Raw genomic sequence first — 22,941 nt, forward strand, 5'->3', positions numbered from 1 at the left:
CCTCTGATTATGCTAGGGGTCCTTCCATAGTAGTGTTTGAATACTTGCACTCCCCATATTTTGCCACGTTTCCGCAGACTTACCTACTGGGGCTGAAGGTAATGGTAAGCAATAGTTCCAGGGTTAGAATGCCCTTTTGAGTCTGTGAAAAACTACTTACTTGCATGTTTTAAGGGTTTTCAGCAACTCTTCTATAATCTTTTCCCATATTGAGAAATGTTTGAAATTTACTCCTGACAGTGGCGTATGTATATTTTCTTCCAGAGTTGGGGAAAAAAGTGGTTGGAGGGAAAGTGAACTTGCAAACACTCAGACTTTCGCATGGGGAAATCTACACATGCATATTTGCTCATGCTAAAATGCAGTTCACAAATATTTTCTATGAGTACTATTTCTTGTCGTACTTCTGTAAATTCTTGGGAATTCACAAAAGCCGTATAGCTGCACTTAATGCAAGGATATGTACCATCAGTTCATTTTTGTGACTTTCTCTAATAATTGGACCCCTAATTTGGCCTGGTGTTGACCATGACCATTTGAGTTTATTAAAATTCTGTCTCTCTCTGTGTCGGTTAGCTTCACTTTGAGTGACAGCATTCTGCTCTTTCACAAGGAGCACATCGGCGCACAAAGTAGTTGTGTTCACTTCCAGTAACTACTGTGGCAGTGTGTGCTTTTTGAGACCAAAAACAATGTTTGCTTTTGCCAATGTTTGTTATAATGGTGAGGGTCTGGCAGCTCCCACACCAGTAAGGTTTTACAAAACCCAGGCCAAAACAAGTCGCATATTGACAAAACTAAAACACTGACCACCAATTTCAGACCTACTGGCTTTGCCAGTACTTCTTTATTTTTGTTTCCCATAATCTTATTGAAACTGGTTACACTGATTTTCCATTATGAATATTTTTGGGAAATACTAGCATGCATCAACACATGTTAATAAATGTTGCTGCAAAGAAATGGTACCTGAAATTTTAAATTAGTTTAGCGAAATGTTTTTTTTCCTGCTTGCATTTGATGAACATTTTATTTTGAAAGCAAATAATCATCAATCATGCGTTCAAGCTTCTGCCATTAATTGCATTAAATTAGAGAGCATTCTGGGAGCATTATACGTAGCCTCATATTACTAAACTTTGAAAACATGTGTACACATTTTTATACTAGAACCACTGTCATTAGTGCAGTCAGAGCTTACACCGTTTTCTTAGAGCACTCACCCTAATATAAAGGCTTTCAATTAATGAACCATAAATACAAGTTTGAACATAATTAAGATATGGACAAAAGTATTTCCTTAACTGCAAACAGTGCCCTTTCCTGATCCATAATGTGATACTGCAAACTGGCAGCCGAAGGGTTTGTGCTGCAGGGGGTTGGACTACTTGTCCCAAGGACAAAATACACATGAAAAATTGTTGCCCTTGACCCCAAACAATATGTCCTGGTTGTCGGGCTATAGGATTTCCACATACCTGATGGTAAAACTTCTCGTTTTTCCCTGGTATACTGCCGGATTTCCTCAGAGTAATTTTGCACAGGTAGGGTCAATACTAAGCCTTGGTGCAGATTTTGCTTAGATTTTGCACAATACTCAAAATGAGCCCAAAAGTGCTTATTAAACAAGAAGTGCTTCCTGTTCCAACAGCTGCGTTAGCGTACGTGCCCCTCTCAGATCCTAGCACAACCGTGCCAAATTCTGCCCATCAGCTGCCGGTATTTGTACCCTCGGGCAAAAATGACGAGATTAGAAGTGCGAGCATCAACCTAAAGAAAATAATTAAATAAAACACAGGCTACTTGTAAGTAAAAAAAAAACAGAGGATACTTTGAAAGTCATGTAAAATGCCTTTGTGGAAAAAGACAAAGTGATTCAAAATTATAACAAGATTAAATATTCCTGCTAGCCTCTTTGCTGCTCCATACATAGGTGTTGGTCTGTAGCAGTTTTCCAAATTGATTCACACATCATTAAATGTATATTACTGCATTTTACAAGTTGTTCTCGGATTAAGTGCTGTCGCGCTTATTGTTCTGAAAATGGGATTATCAGAATACTCCCATCTTTAATTAAGGGATTATAAACTTTTTTTGAAGATAACACAAAATGGTCGGTCAGGCTCAGAAAAGAATGATAATCAGGTTGGTATTCAGCAGATATGAAGCCGGAGAGCACAGCTTTCCCTTGACACTGCAGAACAAACCAGGGGACATTTCTCTGTTCCAGCACCCACATGGAATTAACTTGGAAGGCTGCTTTTCTTGTTGCAGACACTTCCTTGCCCAGAGATAACGAACTACAAGCACCATCAGTTCACAAATACAAATTAGTCTGATGTACACTTAAACACTTTCTTCCAAAGGTAATTTTACCGTTTCACCTTAACTAAGCAGTTGGCCTTACACCATTAAACCTTGGTGGAACTTTGAGAAACGGTGTGGTTGGTGCAGATTGTAACACTTGAGAAGATGCGACATTGCCATATTTACCGGAAAGAGAAAATAGAACATTGCCTTTAATTGAACAAATTCATTAGAGGGCACAATCCATTTACTGCAAAGAGATATCACGAGCATTGAGCACCAGGCCTTTCAAGCGATACTTATAATCAAGATTAATCCATTCAGAACATAAGAATCCTCATGAACAACGGGGACTGCTTTTTTCAATATACTTTGCTTTATCGTGGCTGCTGCTAAGGTTTGCTTGGAGCCATACTTGCCAATAACTAAAAGAAACAAGACCACTTTAAGCCCTGAAGAAGTCACAAGAGGGATGAAACGCGTTGTCGGCAAAGCAATTGTGTGGTGTTTTTAATCAAGAATAAGGAGATTAACTGAATTTCAATAAAGAATTTGAATACAACTACAATCAAGACTGCTCGAATATATATATTTTCTGTTTGGGAACTACAATTTTGTTTGTGATAACAGTTTTCATCAACTAATACAAGTGTACTACACTGGTCATACCAATAAGAATACATTTTTTCTCAGGTGCTGGGTCGGTCTAGAACTTAGAAACGGGGGTATTCTTTCACCGCCACAGTGGGATGTATATGGGTCACATCCCAAACCTATTGCACCGAGCTTAGAAACTAACCAAATAGGACACTCACTAGTGTCGATTGGTGCTTAAATTAAAAAGCTTTGGCCCTGACTCTCTGCAAGAAGACCTTATAACATTATTTCAATCCCCTTGAAACCGAGCTGGAAGGGCACTACACTCCGGGGACATCAAACCTGCACTCATGTACTTTAGTGGCAGAACTAAACTCTTATGCAAAAGAGAAGTTTTCTTTGCACCCGCAATACTGGGTCAACCTATGTCCAAATCCAGATGGATTGTGTGATGCGTTCAGGTTTGCTATGCATGTGCAAACATACAGCTCATAGAAATCCCACCGGCTCAGTTCAAATGAAAGAAAGGTGCCATCTTGACTTTCACTGGTGGATATTCCTAAGGCAGCCACATGGTCGGTCGTCTGCACACACATTCTCATAACATCAGCCAGTTGCAGTTCAGTATGGAAAGATTCCAAGTCGCCCAAACAATTCTTAAAACATTACTCACTACAACTATCTTTACTTTCTATCCGCTTCCTCATAAAGGGGATAGGCCTCAGAATTGATTATCAACAGCACATGCTACTTTATTGTAACTATCTGGTTGCACCTCTCCACCATTTTGTGGATTTGCATGCATCACCCACATCCCCTGCAGATGGCAATGAAAAAGGTTTGGTTGATAGTTTTGCCACGCAGTTTATATTTATAACTTAACTGGCACAATAAGGTAGAGTCTCTGTGCTGATGCATGTGATTTTGACTACATGATCAGTAGTCATTCTCAAAACCGAAACTCAGTCATTGAAGTAAACAAGTTCTAATATTCCAAACTGAACACTAAATTGCGGAATAGTGCACCGCTTCAAACCTTTAGTTACAGGTTAGTAATATTCAGCTGTGGCTAGGGGGGAAAGGGGGGAATCAGGCGCATGGGTTTACACGGGGGTTGTGTTGGAGTGAGCAAAAAAAATCACTTACCTTGCCTCCGCCGGGTTCCACGTCTCTGCTCCTGCTCTCCTGCTTCAGGAACAAGAAACAGGCAGCCAGGCTCCCTCCCCTAAGCCAATCACAACACTGCAATGCAAGCGTTGTGACTGGTCTGAGGGCTAGAGGGGTGGGCCTGTCCTCCATGCGTGCTGTATGGCAGCCTGCATGGAGAAGGGGAAAGTGCACATGACTGGTTTGGGTGGCCCGAGATGGCCGACCAAACCGTCACTGCGCACTTAGGATTGAGCAAACCACTCCTCCCCTGCCCTACTCTGTTAGCAAAGCAGCCCCGGCAACCCTCAAAGGAAACATAAAATGGTAATAACTGAAAGTTATTACCATTTTATATTTTTGCTTTTCGCACTGGGGTGACACTCCTCCACCATAGCGGAGGAGCCGTCCCTGGTAATATTTTACTTATTCTATACTTACTTTAAAATGCTTTGGGACAGATTCTTTCAGCCATTAGATTGAGATATTTTGAAACATCTTGGATCATTCTGCAGGAGTATTTAGCTATTATATTTTTTCCTTTGCCTCTTTTTAGATATTCTTCCTTATAATGAGGAAATATTTTATGTCTAAAATCTCTAGGCAAGCTGCTAGGTTGTACTGAGGAGCGAGCGCTGACTGAACAATCTGAATAATGGATGCCAAAGAAAACAAATTAACCTTTTTAACAGATGCTTCGTTTGTCTGTGTTTTAGTTCATTTGGTATTACCTTTGTGCACATTCAGCCCAATCTATATACACACATCATACAAATGTCAAACCTATTGACTTAATCTTTGCATGTTAACAAAGAGGCAAAAAAGCGCATTGTTTATTTTGGATGTTACTAGGCACTGTAAAGGGAAGTTTAGGCTTTTTTCAGAATAGAATTTAAAATGACTGGGCATTTAAAAAACTTCGATGTTAATTTGAAATTCCATGGTCATTATCCGCATTCAACGTCTTAAACGACTTCCAAGCTAGGTGTTAGTTGGGGAACTGTATTTCACCAGAGTTTGAAAATGGCATACTGACTTGTACAAAATATGTATGAAGTTTGCTTTTAGTTTAGATTTTTTAATGTTTTTTCTTTTTTCTTTAAAAAAGGGACAACTACACTCTCCAGATTAATCCAAATTCAGGGTTGTGCAATGAAGATCACCTTTCATATTTCACCTTCATCGGAAGGATTGCTGGACTGGCTGTGTTTCATGGGAAGCTTTTAGACGGTAAGCTAAAAGTAAATTTCCACGATATTGCTAGAGGGCTAGGGCACTGTTTTGTATGCACTGTAAACAGTCTTCTATAATTATTTTCAAACATGATGTTATACAACCAGAAAGGGATATCTTTCACTTTCCTTTTACATTAATGAACATATTTTAAATGGAGCGATCTATGACTGGTTTATAGATTTGTACTTTATTTCCATATGTTAAGCAAAGGTACAAATATATTTTAAATAAAAGATCATTCGGGAGAGCATTTCTGCAGGAAATTGTGTACATAGCAACGTGTTTATTGGTACATACATAAAAATAGTATTTTTGTTGGATTCCGTAAGCAGGTTGGTGTTACTGGTGCTGGTAATTGAAAGGTAAGGCTACAGATGACATACAATGTATGATTTTACATCCATTATTATATCTTACACTATTTAAGCAGTGGGAATGGGATTAATCAATTCATTTTTGTATGAGCTATGTTTTTAAATTAGTCTTAAAAAGATAGCTGTATGAGACTTGGTGCACTCAGTGTGAAGTGAAGTGGAGTGAATAAAGTCCACGTTAAGACCGGAACTTTGAGATTGTGAAGTGAGGGTTGATATGTCTTGGGAGATTATAGAGTGTGTTAGTGGCAACATGTATTGCCTAACTCACTGGGGAGAATGAATGGCAAGACCTATTACTATATTGTCACAGTAGTACAACTTGTTGAGTAGTAGTGTAGAGATCAGTTTTTCGGATTATGGAAAGGGGCTTAGTGTATACTTTATTGGCTGGTATGTAGCAGCATTATCTGTAGTTGTAGATTGACTCTGGGTGCATAATAGCGCTGACAGAGAATTTATGGTGTCAGGATAAGGATGTTAGAAAGAAATATGAGGTGAATGCAAGAGCTGTAGATGTAATTTTAGCATGAAAATAGACAGTTCATTTTAGAAGTTTTTAGGATGATAGCGTAGTTGCCACCAGCGCTGGAAGGCTGTAATGCAGCCCCAGACTGAGTCTTAAAGGGCAGGAATAAAGGTTGTTAAAAGAAGTCCTAGTGGAGAACATAATGTTTCCAAGAGATTTAGTGTTTAGTGAGAAAAAAACGTGTTGTCCTGAACCCTCTAAATGCAAGCTGGTAAGAGAGTTGAGTGTGAGAGAGCATCATGAAGCACAGAAAGTTCATTCACAAAAAGAAGTGGAGAATGAGCTATATGCTTTGTCATTGATAACAAGACCAAGAAGAATAGATAGTGAGGTGGAGTGATCAACAGTTTGAGAGCTGAGACGTTTAGCATTATGACGATTGACAATAGATTTTATGGTTGATTGAGGTAATGAAATTAGTAACTTGAGCGAAGGTAATCTCTGTAGGGTGGACGGTTCGGAAGCATAATTGTAGGGGGTCTGGTACGTTTTTGGAAGGTAAAAATTGAGGTCACAGGGCAAGTGTATATCATCATTTTGCATGCCATCTTAACATGTATGATTTCATGAACTTCATTAGCAGGGATAAAGTTGCATCTGAGTTAGGCATGCTCTTTAAAATATATTATGGGTGATTCCCACCCCACTGCTTTATGGTACTTGATGTGTGTTTCCAGGGAATAGAAAATTATACTTTCAGACAAATACTGATGGTTTGAGAGTTTTGAAGCTTCTTTCCCCTAACTAATCCATTTCGAACTAATATATACCATCAGTTTGACCATTGTACTTGCTACACTGTCTGCCCAACATCGAGTTAGAACTTTGCAGAACACACTTTCCAATTCACTATTTTCCCCAGTGATCACACTAGTATGAACATTACATGCTAGTGGCTAGAGCTGAACATCCATGGGGAGTGTTTTATTCAGGATTGGTTAAATATGTTTTGGCATGCCTCTTTACAGGGGGCTTATCTTTTAGCAGAGTTTGTGCCAAAAGTGTTTGGGTCAAGCAGGACTCGGGACTTGTTGTCCAACCTCCATCAGGAGTGTGGGAGTTGTACAGCCTATCTCTTGTGCACCCTTTATTTTATGGCTCCTGTTGTGAGTTACAGCCACCTGGAAGTTGATGTAGGATGCCAATAGAATCTACTTTAGGAATCAGGGTTTATGCTGTTCTCTTGACTCCCATTTATTTCCATAATCTATGATCTCCGCATGTGTTAAGAACACCAGCCCATGCACCTCCGGATGAGGGATGGCTTGTCTGCTTCAGCTGTGCAGTGTCCTCAGGATAAAGAAGTATTTAAGTTCAAAGGAAGCATGTTCATTTGGAGGTCACAGAAAGAGGTGCCACAATCTCGGTAACCTATGTAGTCATGTTTGCTGCGCCTCTGTGATAAGGGCTGGTAAGCAGTGGTTCTGTGTGGAAGATAACAGCAGCCGTTTAAACGGACGAAGCAGATGGCTGCTGTTATCTACCACACAGAACCACTGCTTACTAGCCCTTATCACGGAGGCGCAGCAAACCTGACTACATAGATTACCGAGATTGTGACGCTATCCTACTACACGCCCTGAAGAAGTTCATGGTTATGAACGAAACGCGTTGGCTGGAAATTTCCTTTAATTTTGGATTTGCTTTGCAATAAAAGACTGTCAAAAACAAACAAACTAAGACTACCAGACTTTCTGTACAAGAACTTTATCACACAATAGGGTGGTGCACTACTCTCTGGATTCAGCATTTCTCTGCTTTGCAGTTAGCACCAAACAACGGCAGGTGCTGGAGTCACGTATGCACACCCAACCCTAATGACCTTTTGAGAATCTTCCCGCAAAGGGAACACAGCAGGAAAGTGCTGTCATTGTGTCCGCCGTTGTCCGCACCAAACCTCAGTTTGGTTCTAGCATTCTTGATGTGTGCTCATTTTCATTGTCTACATAGATGTATTCTGGGACTCTTGAGCTGGAAGGCCCTGTTTCTCATTGCAATGACATCTACCCATTGCATCAGCGAACTGCAGCCTCCCAATACTACAATTTTTGACACGTTGGTGATTAGGAGTCATTTCAAAAGCTGTGTCCCCTTTCCATGTGGCGCCGTCCATTATGCACCCTGCATTTTTGTTTTTCTCCACCATGTCCTTCTGATGAGGGGGAAAGACTTCATGGTTAGAGCCAAGGCATGTCCTTAGCTTCACATTCTGTAGGACTAAGAAGAGCAGTGTAGATGATGAGCTGTTATTCAGGTTCGTCGTTGTGAAGAAAGGAAAGGCAGTTCAGACAAATACTTAACCACAATGGTTTGGCGAAAAAAGAATCCTCCAGAGGGCCTTAGAACTCAATCCACCACAACAAAAGCTGCAGATACTGCCCTAACCCGGAGCATTCCAGTTTTGGACAGCTGCCAAGCAGCCATGTGGGCATCCTCGCCATACAATCAACGGGCACTACAATATGCCACAATTTTGCAGTTCAATTCTGCATACCTTCCTGGTGCAACGTCCACTCCTCAGACTCACCTGTTTGGTCTTGTAGAGACTATTGCTCTGGTATAAATACACATAATGAGAAACCTGTGGATGGAAATGTCCATCAGAAGAATAAGTTATATTCCTCCAGTAACACTGTTTCTGGTGGAGACACAAACTGCAGAATGCTCACCACCCGCCCTTCTTTTCTGCGGAGTAGACTTTCTGGATTTAATAATGTTCCACATTTACCACACTGCCACCTGCAGTAAATTCTGTCCAAGATGCTCAATGTCTTTCGGCTCGGAAAGAAATGATGGTTAAAGTTACGTCAATGGGCAGGGGGCTAAGTTTTTGTGGCTCCGTCTCATCCTGCTTGGAAGCGGGATGGAGTTGCAGAATGCAGATGTCATCTCGCGTCATGCAAGGGCTATTGCAAGAATTTCCAGTTCCAGTCTGTCACTGGGAATCTTTACAAGAGGAAACATCTGCAGTTAGATTATCCACCATAAAGAGCATTACTGATGGTAAGTAACTTATTGTTTTCCTTCCTAATATTTAAAAAGATGATTTTACGACACTACACAAACAATGTGGTGCTTTTCATGTCTTCATTCTATTCACTTTTCTTTGTGTTTTGATTAGTTTACCACAGTTGAACCTCAGTTATCTCTTTTGGGTGTCCTGATATCTAACTGCATTCTGTGTGCTTCAATAGTCCTAACGAAGATATCTACTGTTTCATTAGATTTATTTTCAACATTTGCTTTTGATGCATGCTTGCTGGAACTACACTATGGAACTGGTCTGATGTTAACATATATTACTGTTTTAGGGTTCTTCATCAGGCCCTTTTATAAGATGATGTTGGGGAAGCAGATAACGTTAAAAGATATGGAGTCTGTGGTAAGTAAATACCTACTAGTTAGTGGAAAATGGAAGTTGCATTTCCAGAAATTCCAAAATTAGTATTATACGTTTTACACTCACAAGATGCTGCAAAGGTTGAAAATATGCCAAAGATTTCAGGTGATTTAGATATCAAGATGTCTTTTTCAAGGCCTTGCTCAAGGGAGTCTTCATCACATTTGAAGTAATGTCTATTGATGAAGTACTGTCCTGACAGTACTTTGGTTAAAAGCCTGATCTAAATGACTGTATTTCATGGCAACGTCTAATCTAAATGGCTGTATTTTATGTGGTCGGGTGTTTTTTTCGTGCTCCAATGAATATGACTTGGTGTTCAGGCTAAAAGCATGGAATGTGTATATCACCTTATATTACATTGTTGCTTTCTAAAATTGTCCAAGAGTCATTCTTTTGTAGTAGTATGTCTAATTTTGAAAGAGGCTTTCCTGTAGTAGATAATTTGTTTTCCTTTAGAAGTCAGGTGAGTTGATTGCCCCTTCTTGTATTTGGGTATTATTATTTAGACCCTTTTTCAGTAGGAACATTTTATTCAGAGGTTTCCCATATATGAATATACAATACCTATTTTTGTGGAAATCGTTAATGTGATTGTCAAAAGAGCATATTAAAACTTACCTACCAAAGCGCAGGGAAAAAGTCTGTAAGTTCTTGTCACCCAAGTGTGGTATAGAAAAGTCACTATGTCAACTGTTCTGCAGTTCCATAGCCCTGAGGATACAGGGACATACAGTATACAGCGTCTCTGGGCATCTGATATTATGCATTTGGCCAGTAACGAAGAGAGAAGCACTGTGCGGGGAAGGGATTGTGCAACTCCCTTGCTTCCCACTCAGGTTTTTTTTAATGCATGTACTGTTCTGCTTCCGCCATTTGAGCTGGGAGGTTGATCATTAAAATTCTGATGTTGCTTCTGAATCTGCTACCACCTTCTTCAGGGTATTGTCATGATTACCTGTGTGAGGAAGAGTTTTCCACTGAAAAAGGTATTTATATTCACTTGACGATCCTGAGCACTTCTGTTAGATCTCCCGTTCTTCATTGTCTTTAGGGTACACATTTTGGATCTAGAGCCTCTTATTATAGACCTCCCTGTAAAAGTAAAAAGTTTATTTGTGTTGGCCTTGTTCCGCAACACCATCATTAAGAATTCCAGAGACTCACTAAGTTTGAGCTCATGTTTGGGACCTCTTTTGATATAGTACAGTGGGTGGATGACTCTCTTAAACCAAGCAGTTCATTCATAGGGCATCCCTCTACTAACTGGAATTCCTCATTTGTTTTCTACAGACTTGCACACAGTATTCAGGCGATCTCACCAGTTGTGATGAACCGGTTGTTATAATCCCACCATTGAGTTTGCATTCCTGTAGCTGTCTCCACTGTCTTAATTTTGTTTATACAGCTGAGGTCACTATACCGTAAACATGTTACCTCTTAATTATTAGGTAACGTTCAAAGTCTAATATAGACTTAACCTCTGTTTCCATTACTACAGTCTAGCAGTTTTTATTGTACATTAACATTGCAAATTGCAAAAAACACAGTTGATGGACAGAATGTAGAACAATGTCATACATTCACCCCAGTACAAGGATCTGGGCCTAAATCCATCGTTTTTTTGCACTCCACACCACCCTGGGTTAGACACTGGCTATATGCAAATCAGCTCTGACCCTGTGCCTCATGGGAACATTCCAGTCCGAACTACCAAGCCATGTCTTTCCCAGACCGGAATCAAGCATCCAAGGACCGGTTTCTGGCTATCAGCCTTCATCAGCCTGGATAGCTTGACTCCAGTGGTGTGGAGAGCCTGGGACTCAAGTCTGAGCATCCCCAGCCCACTCGGGGTGAAAATTGCAAAAAACACAGTTGATGGACAGAATGTAGAACAATGTCATACATTCACCCCAGTACAAGGATCTGGACCTAAATCCATTGTTTTTTTGCACTCCACACCACCCTGGGTTAGACACTGGCTATATGCAAATCAGCTCTGACCCTGTGCCTCATGGGTCCAGTCCGAACTACCAAGCCATGTCTTTCCCAGACCGGAATCAAGCATCCAAGGACCGGTTTCTGGCTATCAGCCTTCATCAGCCTGGATAGCTTGACTCCAGTGGTGTGGAGAGCCTGGGACTCACGTCTGAGCATCCCCAGCCCACTCGGGGTGAAAATTGCAAAAAACACAGTTGATGGACAGAATGTAGAACAATGTCATACATTCACCCCAGTACAAGGATCTGGGCCTAAACCCATTGTTTTTTTGCACTCCACACCACCCTGGGTTAGACACTGGCTATATGCAAATCAGCTCTGACTCTGTGCCTCATGGGAACAGTCATAGCTTGGTAGTTCGGACTGGACTGTTCCGATGAGGCACAGGGTCAGAGCTGATTTGCATATAGCCAGTGTCTAACCCAGGGTGGTGTGGAGTGCAAAAAAACGATGGATTTAGGCCCAGATCCTTGTACTGGGGTGAATGTATGACATTGTTCCACATTCTGTCCATCAACTGTGTTTTTTGCAATTTTCACCCCGAGTGGGCTGGGTATGCTCAGACGTGAGTCCCAGGCTCTCCACACCACTGGAGTCAAGCTATCCAGGCTGATGAAGGCTGATAGCCAGAAACCGGTCCTTGAATGCTTGATTCCGGTCTGGGAAAGACATGGCTTGGTAGTTCGGACTGGACTGTTCCCATGAGGCACAGGGTCAGAGCTGATTTGCATATAGCCAGTGTCTAACCCAGGGTGGTGTGGAGTGCAAAAAAACGATGGATTTAGGCCCAGATCCTTGTACTGGGGTGAATGTATGACATTGTTCTACATTCTGTCCATCAACTGTGTTTTATGCAATTTTAACCCCGAGTGGGCTGGGTATGCTCAGACGTGAGTCCCAGGCTCTCCACACCACTGGAGTCAAGCTATCCAGGCTGATGAAGGCTGATAGCCAGAAACCGGTCCTTGGATGCTTGATTCCGGTCTGGGAAAGACATAGCTTGGTAGTTCGGACTGGACTGTTCCCATGAGGCACAGGGTCAGAGCTGATTTGCATATAGCCAGTGTCTAACCCAGGGTGGTGTGGAGTGCAAAAAAACGATGGATTTAGGCCCAGATCCTTGTACTGGGTTGAATGTATGACATTGTTCTACATTCTGTCCATCAACTGTGTTTTTTGCATTAACATTGCAAGTCACATATGGTAATCCAGTGAATATTGTCGAAGTTCCATCTCTTCTTTCTTTTACCACCGTGTTGCAGTCCCAGGCAGTGAATTCAATTTACGCCGAAATCACAAAGACGTAATACAAATGCATACATTTGTGCATTCTAGATTTTGATGACAATTTTGAGGATTTGCAAAACTCTTATTTCAGCATCAGGAAATAACTGCATAAGTTATGGATTTCCAGGGTACTCCTACTGAACAAAGTAGACACAGGTTAGGGGTCCATCTCGTCCCCAGTACAGATTTCATACCGCTAAGTGTTTCCCCCATGCAGGGCAATCAGCATTGATGAGCACCTCTTTGTTCCTTGTCTGCAGTAGCACAGCAGGTTTAGTTTTTTCTCAGTGTGGATTACATATCCTACGCAAGTTTTTGTGCAAAATACAATACTCCCATGAGAATGTATCACATATTAAGTTGCATTTTTACAAACAATACTTTTGTTAGAAGACAGTGACCATAGAACAAGTAGCTGGGCATTCCTCCTTACTATTCGTGTAGTAATTGGCCATCAGTCTTTCATTTACCTGTTTTGTCAAAGCTCTGTGATTTTATGCTGGCCTCTCCACGATTTGGCTTCTGTTTATACATCACCATGTTGTTCAAAGTTTGACCTGGCTAATGTAGTGTCATCCATCTGTGGTGTGCTTGCACTCTCATCTCAGCTACCATGGTTCCTGAAGACTCTGCATGTAAATATGAACATCGCTCACAATTACATGTACATGTAACTTAATTACAAGAATTAACCAGTGCCCTCCCCTTAACCCCTTCTAACATACTATGGGCATGTGTATTCTTAATACTGTATTCATGAATCTCCATTGAACCTGATGTTGGGTGACACCTTCATAGAGACATCTCACATCAGCACAAATTCTAAATTTAACTGTGGCAAAGCATCACACTATGACATGTGCTATCCTGAAATTATATATACACAACCAATGCCATTATGAAAAATGTACGGTTTGTGAATAAATATATACTGTAGATACTTTGATTTGTGCAAAGTAAAGTTTTGGCATAGACCTCCCAAGTGTTATAAAAAGCAGGAAAGAAATGCAAATGTGCTCGTCATTGCTCAACTCACTGAATGATGTCTCCCATCTTGCTTTGGAGCACAACTTTCTGTTTTTAAAGTTAAATGTGGACATTTGTTGTGAAAATTGAATGTTTTTAAATATCCCCAAATTTACACTTTTGGGGAACTTCATTATATTTCCATGTCGCACAAGCCTCTCACTTCACTAAAGATTGTGAATTATGTTTCAATGTATCAGACTACTTTCAAAGGTCAAGAAGGTATCCATCTATGTTGCAAATTAGGAGACCTCTTTTTCTCCTTGGAGCCAAGGTCATCTAAGTGTGTTGCTCTTCATAGAGCATTGTTGATTACAACTACAACAACAGAAGCATGTAACCTTGCAGGGAAAGACAGAATGGGTAAAAATTGTGCTGGCCTTGGCTTAAGAACCCATTTATAGGGCTGCTTTTTAAAGACCTATGTATTTATATTTTCTTGAGGATTTCCAGTATTACATAGGGTAATAGACAAACCTTATCTGGAGCTATAAAAGCAACCAAAATGCCTGTGATCCACCTTAACAGGTCAGTAACTTACTATTCTCGGTCAAGTAAATTCAGTTGTAGTTCTCTTCCCCCTTTCCTGAAGATGAAGTTCATCAGGACCATAGGCGCCCTCGTTATTGTCCATATGCCTTAGCTGCCTCAAACAGAAATGTTTGCTTCATTCTTATAAAACTACACTGTTTGTCATGATATTATGAAAACTGTAGAACGGCATCTCACATTTCTGTATTACATAGGCATTTAGTTGTTCTTGGTAATTGTCTTTGTTTTTTCTTCAGGCTGTTCACTTGTTTCATTATCCACTTCTCTTTTATCTTTGCAAGCAGAGGCTATAGCTCAATATTTTTGTGGTGCAAGTATGCACTTATTCATTTTGGACCGGTCACAATCAATATATGACGCTACAGCAGATGACCATCGGCAGCTGCCGATTAGTGGCTCTAGATCACACGCTGCTCGCCAACTTGCAGCTTTTGTTTTTATTGTAAGCATTATCCTCCACCACTACAAGGCTGCCTTTAGTTGCAGTGAATTTGTATTTGGAGACGTCAGCTTTGGCAGCCAAGATATGATATATTAGCCACATATATGTGTGTAAATTAGATGAACTAGATGTTTTAATTGAAGGAAATGCAGACCTCTAGTGCATCAATTCACCATTAATGGATGTCCAGGAGTGCCTAATACATGATGGATTTTTACTGTTTACATTCATTTATGTAGTAAATTAATTTTAGTTGATATCCTGAAAATTTGGCATGGATCCCAGCCTACATGAACCGAACTATGGAGCCTCTGCTTCATAAAAAGCTTTTAAGTTTGTATTATATTGGCCTCCGACAGTGGTAGCATACTTGTATTATGTATACTAGAGGATCTCTACTGAAAATTGTACTCATTGGCTTGATCTCTAAATAATTCAAAATAACACCGTGAAAATGTTTGGAAAGTTAACTGCTAGGCCTGGGTTGACTCTGAATGAGTTTTTAAATGATGTAACATTCAGTACATAGAATATTTGAACCATAAATGCTTATTTGGTCTGGCAATATACGTAGAGAGGATTTATTGAAAGAAAGACCTGAAACTGTCTTTTCAGTTTCCGTCAGATGTCTGGTCATCAATGAAGCCACTTCATAGAAAAGTTTATTTTACCAAAATTGTCTGGAAACCGAGAGACATTTTTCTTTCTCTGCCCTGTATGTCACTTGAAAGCAACTTTTGCAAGAATCTTTAGTTTGTAATCTAAAACCTGCGTTGAAATATTGTTAGAAAAAGTACCTACCCAGGTATTATTGCAGTATCAAAGTATGTGAGATGAGCTTGGCCTATTTATTGGTTTTTTTTGTAAGGAAATATAGAAAACTTGTATGAAAAACAATTTGTTTGTGGCATTTGTAGATCTAGATGCATATGCTGTGAATACTCCTGCCATCATGTGTTTCTCGGATGTGTGTAATTTATTTTTCTTCGAAGATGTATTTTCGAGTCACAAGGTGTGTTGACTCCTATTGTTGGTAATGTGCATGGACTAGTCCGATTGTGTGTGAGGCATGTGTGGCTGTAGATACACGTGCTTTGCATACTTCCACCATCTAGTGTTGGGTCCAGATGTGTGCACTTTGCATTTCTTCAAAGAAGTGTTTTGACCTACGAGGGGATATTGGATTCATAGTCCCTTCAGGGCTTTGCTTCTCTGCATTCTGCTTAATCGACGATGGCCAGATGTTGAAACAAACTCCCTTCCAAGTACCCGTGGACCAACCAATATCAGGTCTGCAACCTCTGCCTATCACCTGACCACCAGGAAGAAGACTGTCTGGCCCACAAATCCTTTAGTTCAAACAAAACTCGACTGAAGAGTCCGCTGCAGAGAAATGCAGCAATGGGATTTCGATGAGGCACCCAACATCTTTGCCCAAGATATCGAACAGGAAGAAGAGGAACTCCTTGAAGTCTCCACTGCAGAAGAAAAGACCTTCTCGATCGAGGACTGTGATTCAGTTACAACACCGATCTGATTCCTGTTTAATGTTCTGAGTCCTGACAACCCAGTCCTCCCACCTTAAAAACACTTGGGCTGATTGAGCATAAATCTCCCAGGCCATCACAGCCAACGGACCATGGTCTTCACCGAAAATCAGATTCGGGGGCCCTGCCCTCCAGCTCTGCTCCGAAATGCATCCCTAAACCCTCCACTGCGGCTCCGAGCCGATCTGATCACCTTCTGCACCGGAAATTTAAAAAATGCCACATCAAGACTCTTTCCACTCTGTAGAGCCAAATCCTCCATAGAATGAAGGAGAAGCTTGATGCCAAGCAAAAGCAGACACATATTCACCCTACTGGGCGTATCCTGACTAAAGCAGTGGTTCCAGCACCAGCTCCACTGCCACCCAAGCGACAATTCTTCTTTTGAAAAAAATTGATTTCCTGTGCCACCTAAGAAAACAAGCATTGGCATAGCCAATAGGTCTCGCTTTTAAGACCTTATAAGTATTTAGTTATGCAGCACAATATCCTTGGTGCAACAACATCAGCTGTTGCATGGCTAAATCTTTACCTTATAAGTGTTTAGCCATGCAACAGTTGATGTTGTTGCACCAAGGATATTGTGCTGCATAACTAAATACTTATAAGGTCCCAAAAGCGAGACCTATTGGCAATGCCAATGCTTGTTTAATCTGTAATATGTTACCTTTTTCATACCACACATTTGCATGCAATTTGTTAGCGTTGAATCAGACAGTAACATGGAAAAGGTTAAAAATTGAATCTAGTTAAATGTCTTTGCTACGTTAAAACAACACTCTCTGTGGGTCATTGGAAAATGTAGCTGTGTGGCTGATTTCTGCTGCTATTTCTTTAAAGGAAAAAAAAAGCTCGCCAGAAGCTGGGCTTGCACAAACAGCTGACAGTTGTTCCTGTGCCAGCTGGTAAGATTACAAAGAGAAGGAAGGGTCACAAATGAGAGGGCTGTTTTAAAATTTACGAGATTGTATTCTGTTCATAATAGTGTACTCAGAGTAGCATGTCCTGCATGTAAAGAAAAAATAGACGATGCGTTTGCAACAAGGTAAAAGCAAAACTGGTCGTTGCAGAATACACAGTGTTGTGTAAACAATGTATGTGAATGCGGCCTCTGTTTTTTTGTGAGAAATGCAGAATTGTTGATGCTTGTATTAGCATGGTGTAAGTTGCCCGAGGAAAAGAACGGAAGTCTTGGATGCCGATCAATGTGTGTAAAGTGAGAGAGCCTCGGCTCTCGTGCACTCTGCCCTTGGCGCGCGGCCACTCTTACGTAAAGTTATATTTTTCTCATCTGTCTTCAAACGTCAACCCGTCCCGGGTAACATTGCCTGCAAAACGAGCTGCCTTGTGTCGCGTCTTTGAACCAAGAAGACCAGCTGTAAAAGTAGGGCGCGCAGCTTTAGAAGCCTTCAGAAGCTACTGCACTGGGGCACCTTGTTTTAAAATAACTTGTTATTAATTTAGCTTCCATCAGGTTTTTATGCTCGGTAGTTTAGCCGGGTAAAAGATTAGTTCATTTTCCTCAGCTCCGATAAGTGTAACGCGCCACATGTCTAGGACCAGATGTATTGTCCGCTGTGGAAAAGCGGGAGCGTCCAACGTTCTCGTCGGTGATACCCTGCGGTTGAAGTGAGTCAAGTATGGAAACTGTGATGCTGCATGCAATGTAGGCGGTGCCGGAGACGTTAAAATAGAGGTGAGGAATAGTTACACGTTCTTTATAGTGCTATGAAGTACCTGGCTGCAGCTTAACGCACTATGAATATGCGGGTTATTAGTTTATAACTGGTATGACGCAGTGTTAGATAGGTTTTCACAAAATATGTGCAGAAAACCTGAGTTTACGAAAAAGCAAGTGCTTTTAAAATGTGTTTAGTAATGGATAGACTCTACCCTAATGCAAACCTCTTTTGGTGAATGCAGCTTACCTGACAGCATGTATGTTCCAAGACACTTTGTAGCTTACAAAAAACATAGAGGGGCTTGGAACCCGCCTATTTGTTGGCTTTCCTTGTCACTGTCATTCAGTGTCGTAACGCCCCACACCCCCAAGTTAAGCAAGTAAAGACTGGCCTGCCACTGCGCCACATGAGCTGCTGAATGGTGTGGTTCTAAAACATTAAATCGTTGTTTCTGGGCCTCTTTTGTCTGCAAGTCTACAGACAAAGAGCTCATAAATAATACTGTTGGGCATTGAGCAACAGGTGAGGCAGCGCACTGACAGAGCACGGAAAAAGAGAAAGAAAAATTATAAAAATAGGGACACATTGGGAGAGTGGCATGAGAGAGAAATAGGAAAGAAAGAAAAAATAAAGATGACAGAAAAAAAAGATCATGGAAACACTAATGATCTAATTCTCTTTATTTAAATCCTGTTGGCAACTATCCATAGCTTAGTAGGGGCAGGGAGAACACAGAAGGAAAGGGGTGGGGAGTGGAAAGGGGGAGATGGAAGCCTCGGCGCCCCGCGAGCGTAGGAAGTAGAGCCGAGAGGAGTGTGGATAGAGAGAGGGAGGGGCTGGGGAGAGAAAGGGTACACTGAGGTGAGAAGAAGAAGGGAGCAAGAGATTGGGAGGAAGGATGCTGAGGGAGGCGGGGCTGGCAGAGTGAAGCCAATAGGAGTGAGGAGCAGAATGGGGGCCAAGACATGCACGAAAGTTGATTGAGGTGCGCGCGCGCGACGGCAAAAGCTGGCTGGCGAGTGGTGTGCGATGTGCGCGCACCATAACAAGAGTGGAAAGCCAGATAGCGCCTCTGCTCGTCATTGTGCGCGTAACCGCATGCTCTATGCCAGCCAAAAGCGTTTGGTCGGACTTTTAATAGCCCACACACTAAATTTCTCTCCAGACAGCGCATGTGCTGGCTCAGGCGAGACCTACAAAAGACTGATGAAGCAAGCAGCCCCTTACTTCCTCCTTCTCCTTAACCACCACCCTCTATCCCCCCTTCTCTACCATCTTCACCCTCTTTTCTTGGTCCACAGCATGACCTGCTTGGGATTACCCCTAAGGGGTATCCACAGGGGGAGCAGGACACAGAAGACTACATCTTTGATGCTCCTCAGGCACCATACCCTTGGTCAGCATATGACGTGCGCCCCAGAGGAAACGGATCCCGATCTTTACCCAGCCAGGCAATCACCTCCTATCAGGAACTAATCAGTAGGGCTGCTGCGAAGAGGATTTTCTCCTTCAGACCCTCTCCACCATACATAGGGCAGCCCAGAATCTCCCTATGCTCAAGGATATACTTCATCATACTGATGACCTTTTTAAAGACCCTCACTGAGCATGCACCATCTCTCCCAGGGTCAGTACGAAATATAAGGCATCAGCTTCAGACCCACATTAGAGGGAAAACTTCACCAGATTCCCTAGTGGTAAACAATGCACGTTAAAGGGTAAACTCACAAGTACAGAGTGACTCACCCATCCCCGATAAGGAAAGTAAGCTAGCTCATTGACGAGTCAGGCAAAAGAGTGGCTGCACAATCTGCCAGTACACAAGGGTGAGGGAGGTAGAGGGTGAATGGCTATGCCCACCCTCCTTAAGTATACATACAAAGAAAACCCGAGTTCACCGGTTTAGGGACCTAGTCAGTGGGAGTGGCTCCTAATCAGTGTAATCTGGAAAAACCTTAAAGAAAGAAACATTTCTTTCTTGAGTCCCCTCACTCACCAGGGTTTCCCCACGGTGACATGCTTCATCATTGGGGCCATCCCAGTTCTGTGCAAACTGGGGCATGCTGCGACTTGCGGAGATACGTAGGGGCACTTTAAAGGGAAGACTATGTGTGGTGCAAAGTGTGGTGGAGTGGGTGAAAGTGATTTTAAAAATACCTTGCCAGTGGGCTTAAATACTTTATTATCGCTCCTAGGTTGGTACATCTAAAAGGGGGTGTTACACTGAGAAGCCTAACTGTAATGCGCAGGAGTTCAGTGTATGATCAACATGTTTCAAGCCTACCCCTAGCTCTTCATCAGGACCACACAGGGGCCAGCCCTGTGTTTGCCACTCCTATTAAACCTAAATAAGGAAATAAAGATAGTGCAAAAATAGTAAGGAAACGCTGCCACTAATAAAGCATGCGTGATTTATACATACTATTCCTATGTCACGTAGTATATTTTGTTTGTAGCGAGGTTGCGCTTCATGAACTCCTGGGGGGGGGGGAGGCGATGTATCCCTATGAAAATGTTTCTATATCGGGAACGCCGCGTCTGGGCACCTATTCGTCTCCCTGCCGGACCGCATTCTGCCAACCACTGGTGCATTGCTAAAACACACTCCTCACAAGATACGATTGTGCACACTGCGACAAGATGGAGGAGCACCTCCCATGGGAGTATAAAAAGAGAGGGCAATAGATAGTGGCTTAGGGCAAGTTCATCTGTAACACTTCAATCTGATGCGCCCTTGATGCCCTGGGCATCAATACCAGTGTCCTGTTGCGCCGCCACACTTGGCTGCGCATATCTGGCTTTAAGCCCGAAGTCCAGCAAACCTTTTTAATGTCCCATTTGGTAAAGAACATCTCTTAGCACTACAGGCCGATGAGGCATCAGAGACAACAAAAAAGATAGAGGTCGCTAAATCCTTGGGCACACTTCAGACCGCAAGTCCCCTTGGCTCCTTTCGCCGCTATAGAGCCAGCTCGAAAACAACAGCATCTGAAGCTTCTTCCTCGGACCACCACTGCCAGAGTCACCACTTCTCTGTGCGAGGATTCTACAGAGGTACATACATGGAAAATAATGCAAAGTGTAGAGGCAGAGGTGCCTCCCTTCGTGGTGCTACTCCTGCCACCAAACAGTGATTCCCTTGTCCCCCCAACGACCCCCTTCTCCTGACTACACAACATCTGTCATGGAAGATTAAATAAGGTTTCTTCAAAATTGGCAGTACATAACATCGAACAAATGGGTGTTGGACAATATCCAACATAGCTATTGCCTGGATGTCATCACCACACCTCCAAACATTCCACCTCACACTCACAAGCTCTCTCTGGAACACCAAACACTGCTCACCCAGGAAGCCCAAGCCCTCCTCCTCAAAGGAGCAACATAACCCATCGCTGTAAAGCACGAAGGGTCAGGAGTATACTCACTCTATTTCCTGATCCCCAAAAAGAATGGATCTCTGCGTCCTATATTAGATCTCAGGTTTCTGAACCATTACACACTATCAGAGCGTTTCCATATGGTCAGTCTACAAGAAGTGACCCCTCTTCTGTAACAAGGTAACTTTTTTCTCGACCCTAGACTTGAAAGAAGCCTACTTCCATATTCCAATACATCCTGCTTATCGAAAATATCTAACATTTGTCATTGTCATAGCAGGCGAGCATTACCAATTCAAAGTCTTCCCATTTGGAGTGATTACAGCACCTTGAGTATTCACCAAGTGTCTAGCAGTGGCTGCAGCACACTCACACTGACAAAATATCCATATTTTCCCATAGCCTGACGACTGGCTTATCAAAGCCCACTCAAAACACTGTAGACCTGCTCCATCAATTAGGCTTCACCATCGGGTTCTAAATTTGCATCTTCAGCCTTTACAAATTTAGTCATATCTAGGACCTATCCTGAACACACAGCAGGGACTAGCTCAGGTGTCTCCAACTAGTGGATCGCAAGCTACCAGTAGTTCCCAGACACCTTCAGAGTATCTCAAAACCTTGAGTACAATTTTATATGTTATATGAGAGCAGGGTTACATTTTTATTTTAAAGTCAAGGGAAGGCAGTATTTATCTTACATTATTGTCATCAGGCTGCAGGTAGCAGGGCCTGAGATTGAGCAGTGCTCAGTCGAATTTATGACCCAGGCTAGCGCGCAGAGGTGGAGAACTGAAGCACTGAGGTACTTGACTCTTAAACAAAAGTCCTTGTAAGTTCAATATTGGAGGTGAGAACAAAATAATGTTTCTGAATGCTTTTATTTGAGCGAAAATTCAAATGAAAAGCTGCCTTAATGAGCACTGTATTTACAAACAGCCAGTGGATACTGTACCATATGTAAAACTGAAAAGTACAAAATATTTTCTTTTTAAATGGGAGAAATTTTAAGTGCAGAAAAATGTTGCATTCTTAGAATATTTTTGCTGAACTTTTTTGTGCACTTTAAATTTCTCCCATTTAAAATAAATAAATGGTAGTAGTTTGTGTTACACAGGTAGCAGGGACACATAGGGCGAAAGGTATGTCCTTTTCCACAAGTACATATGACAGTCTCTGTCACCCATCCACATAGATCCCATTCAAACGCACATGTTTACTAAATACCCAAAGACTACGCTCTCACTGACGCATGGCAGTCCTGTCATAATACCCCAATTCCTAGTACTTTTTTTTAAACCATAGTATCTAGTATCATAGTATCTGGCTCTATGGACATTCGACAAGTCAATGAAACTTGGCGTACGGCTGCCTGGGAACAATGCACGAGTTATTTAGCCTTCAGTGTCTCACGATTATTTTCACTGGTCAGAAG

The 22,941-nt window shown here is 41.9% G+C and overlaps 1 protein-coding gene and 1 long non-coding RNA gene across 25 annotated transcripts in view; one reads left to right on the forward strand and one right to left on the reverse strand.

Annotated features, from left to right (window-relative positions):
- The window catches only part of NEDD4L (NEDD4 like E3 ubiquitin protein ligase), a 1,578,130-nt gene that overhangs the window by 1,370,717 nt on the left and 184,472 nt on the right, over positions 1-22,941 (forward strand). For all 24 annotated transcript variants that reach the window (XM_078674880.1, XM_078674887.1, XM_078674878.1 and 21 more), the window contains 2 exons: positions 5,159-5,280; positions 9,501-9,571. In XM_078674880.1, coding sequence (XP_078531006.1) covers positions 5,159-5,280; positions 9,501-9,571 — 193 coding nt within the window. The remainder of the gene's footprint in view (positions 1-5,158; positions 5,281-9,500; positions 9,572-22,941) is intronic.
- The window catches only part of LOC144817929 (uncharacterized), a 427,018-nt gene continuing 417,455 nt past the window's right edge, over positions 13,379-22,941 (reverse strand). Inside the window, exon 3 of the long non-coding RNA XR_013607000.1 lies at positions 13,379-13,506. This is a non-coding gene — a long non-coding RNA (uncharacterized LOC144817929). The remainder of the gene's footprint in view (positions 13,507-22,941) is intronic.

Source organism: Lissotriton helveticus, chromosome 2_1 (assembly GCF_964261635.1).
Source record: "Lissotriton helveticus chromosome 2_1, aLisHel1.1, whole genome shotgun sequence".
In the NCBI taxonomy this organism is placed as follows: Eukaryota; Metazoa; Chordata; class Amphibia; order Caudata; family Salamandridae; genus Lissotriton; species Lissotriton helveticus.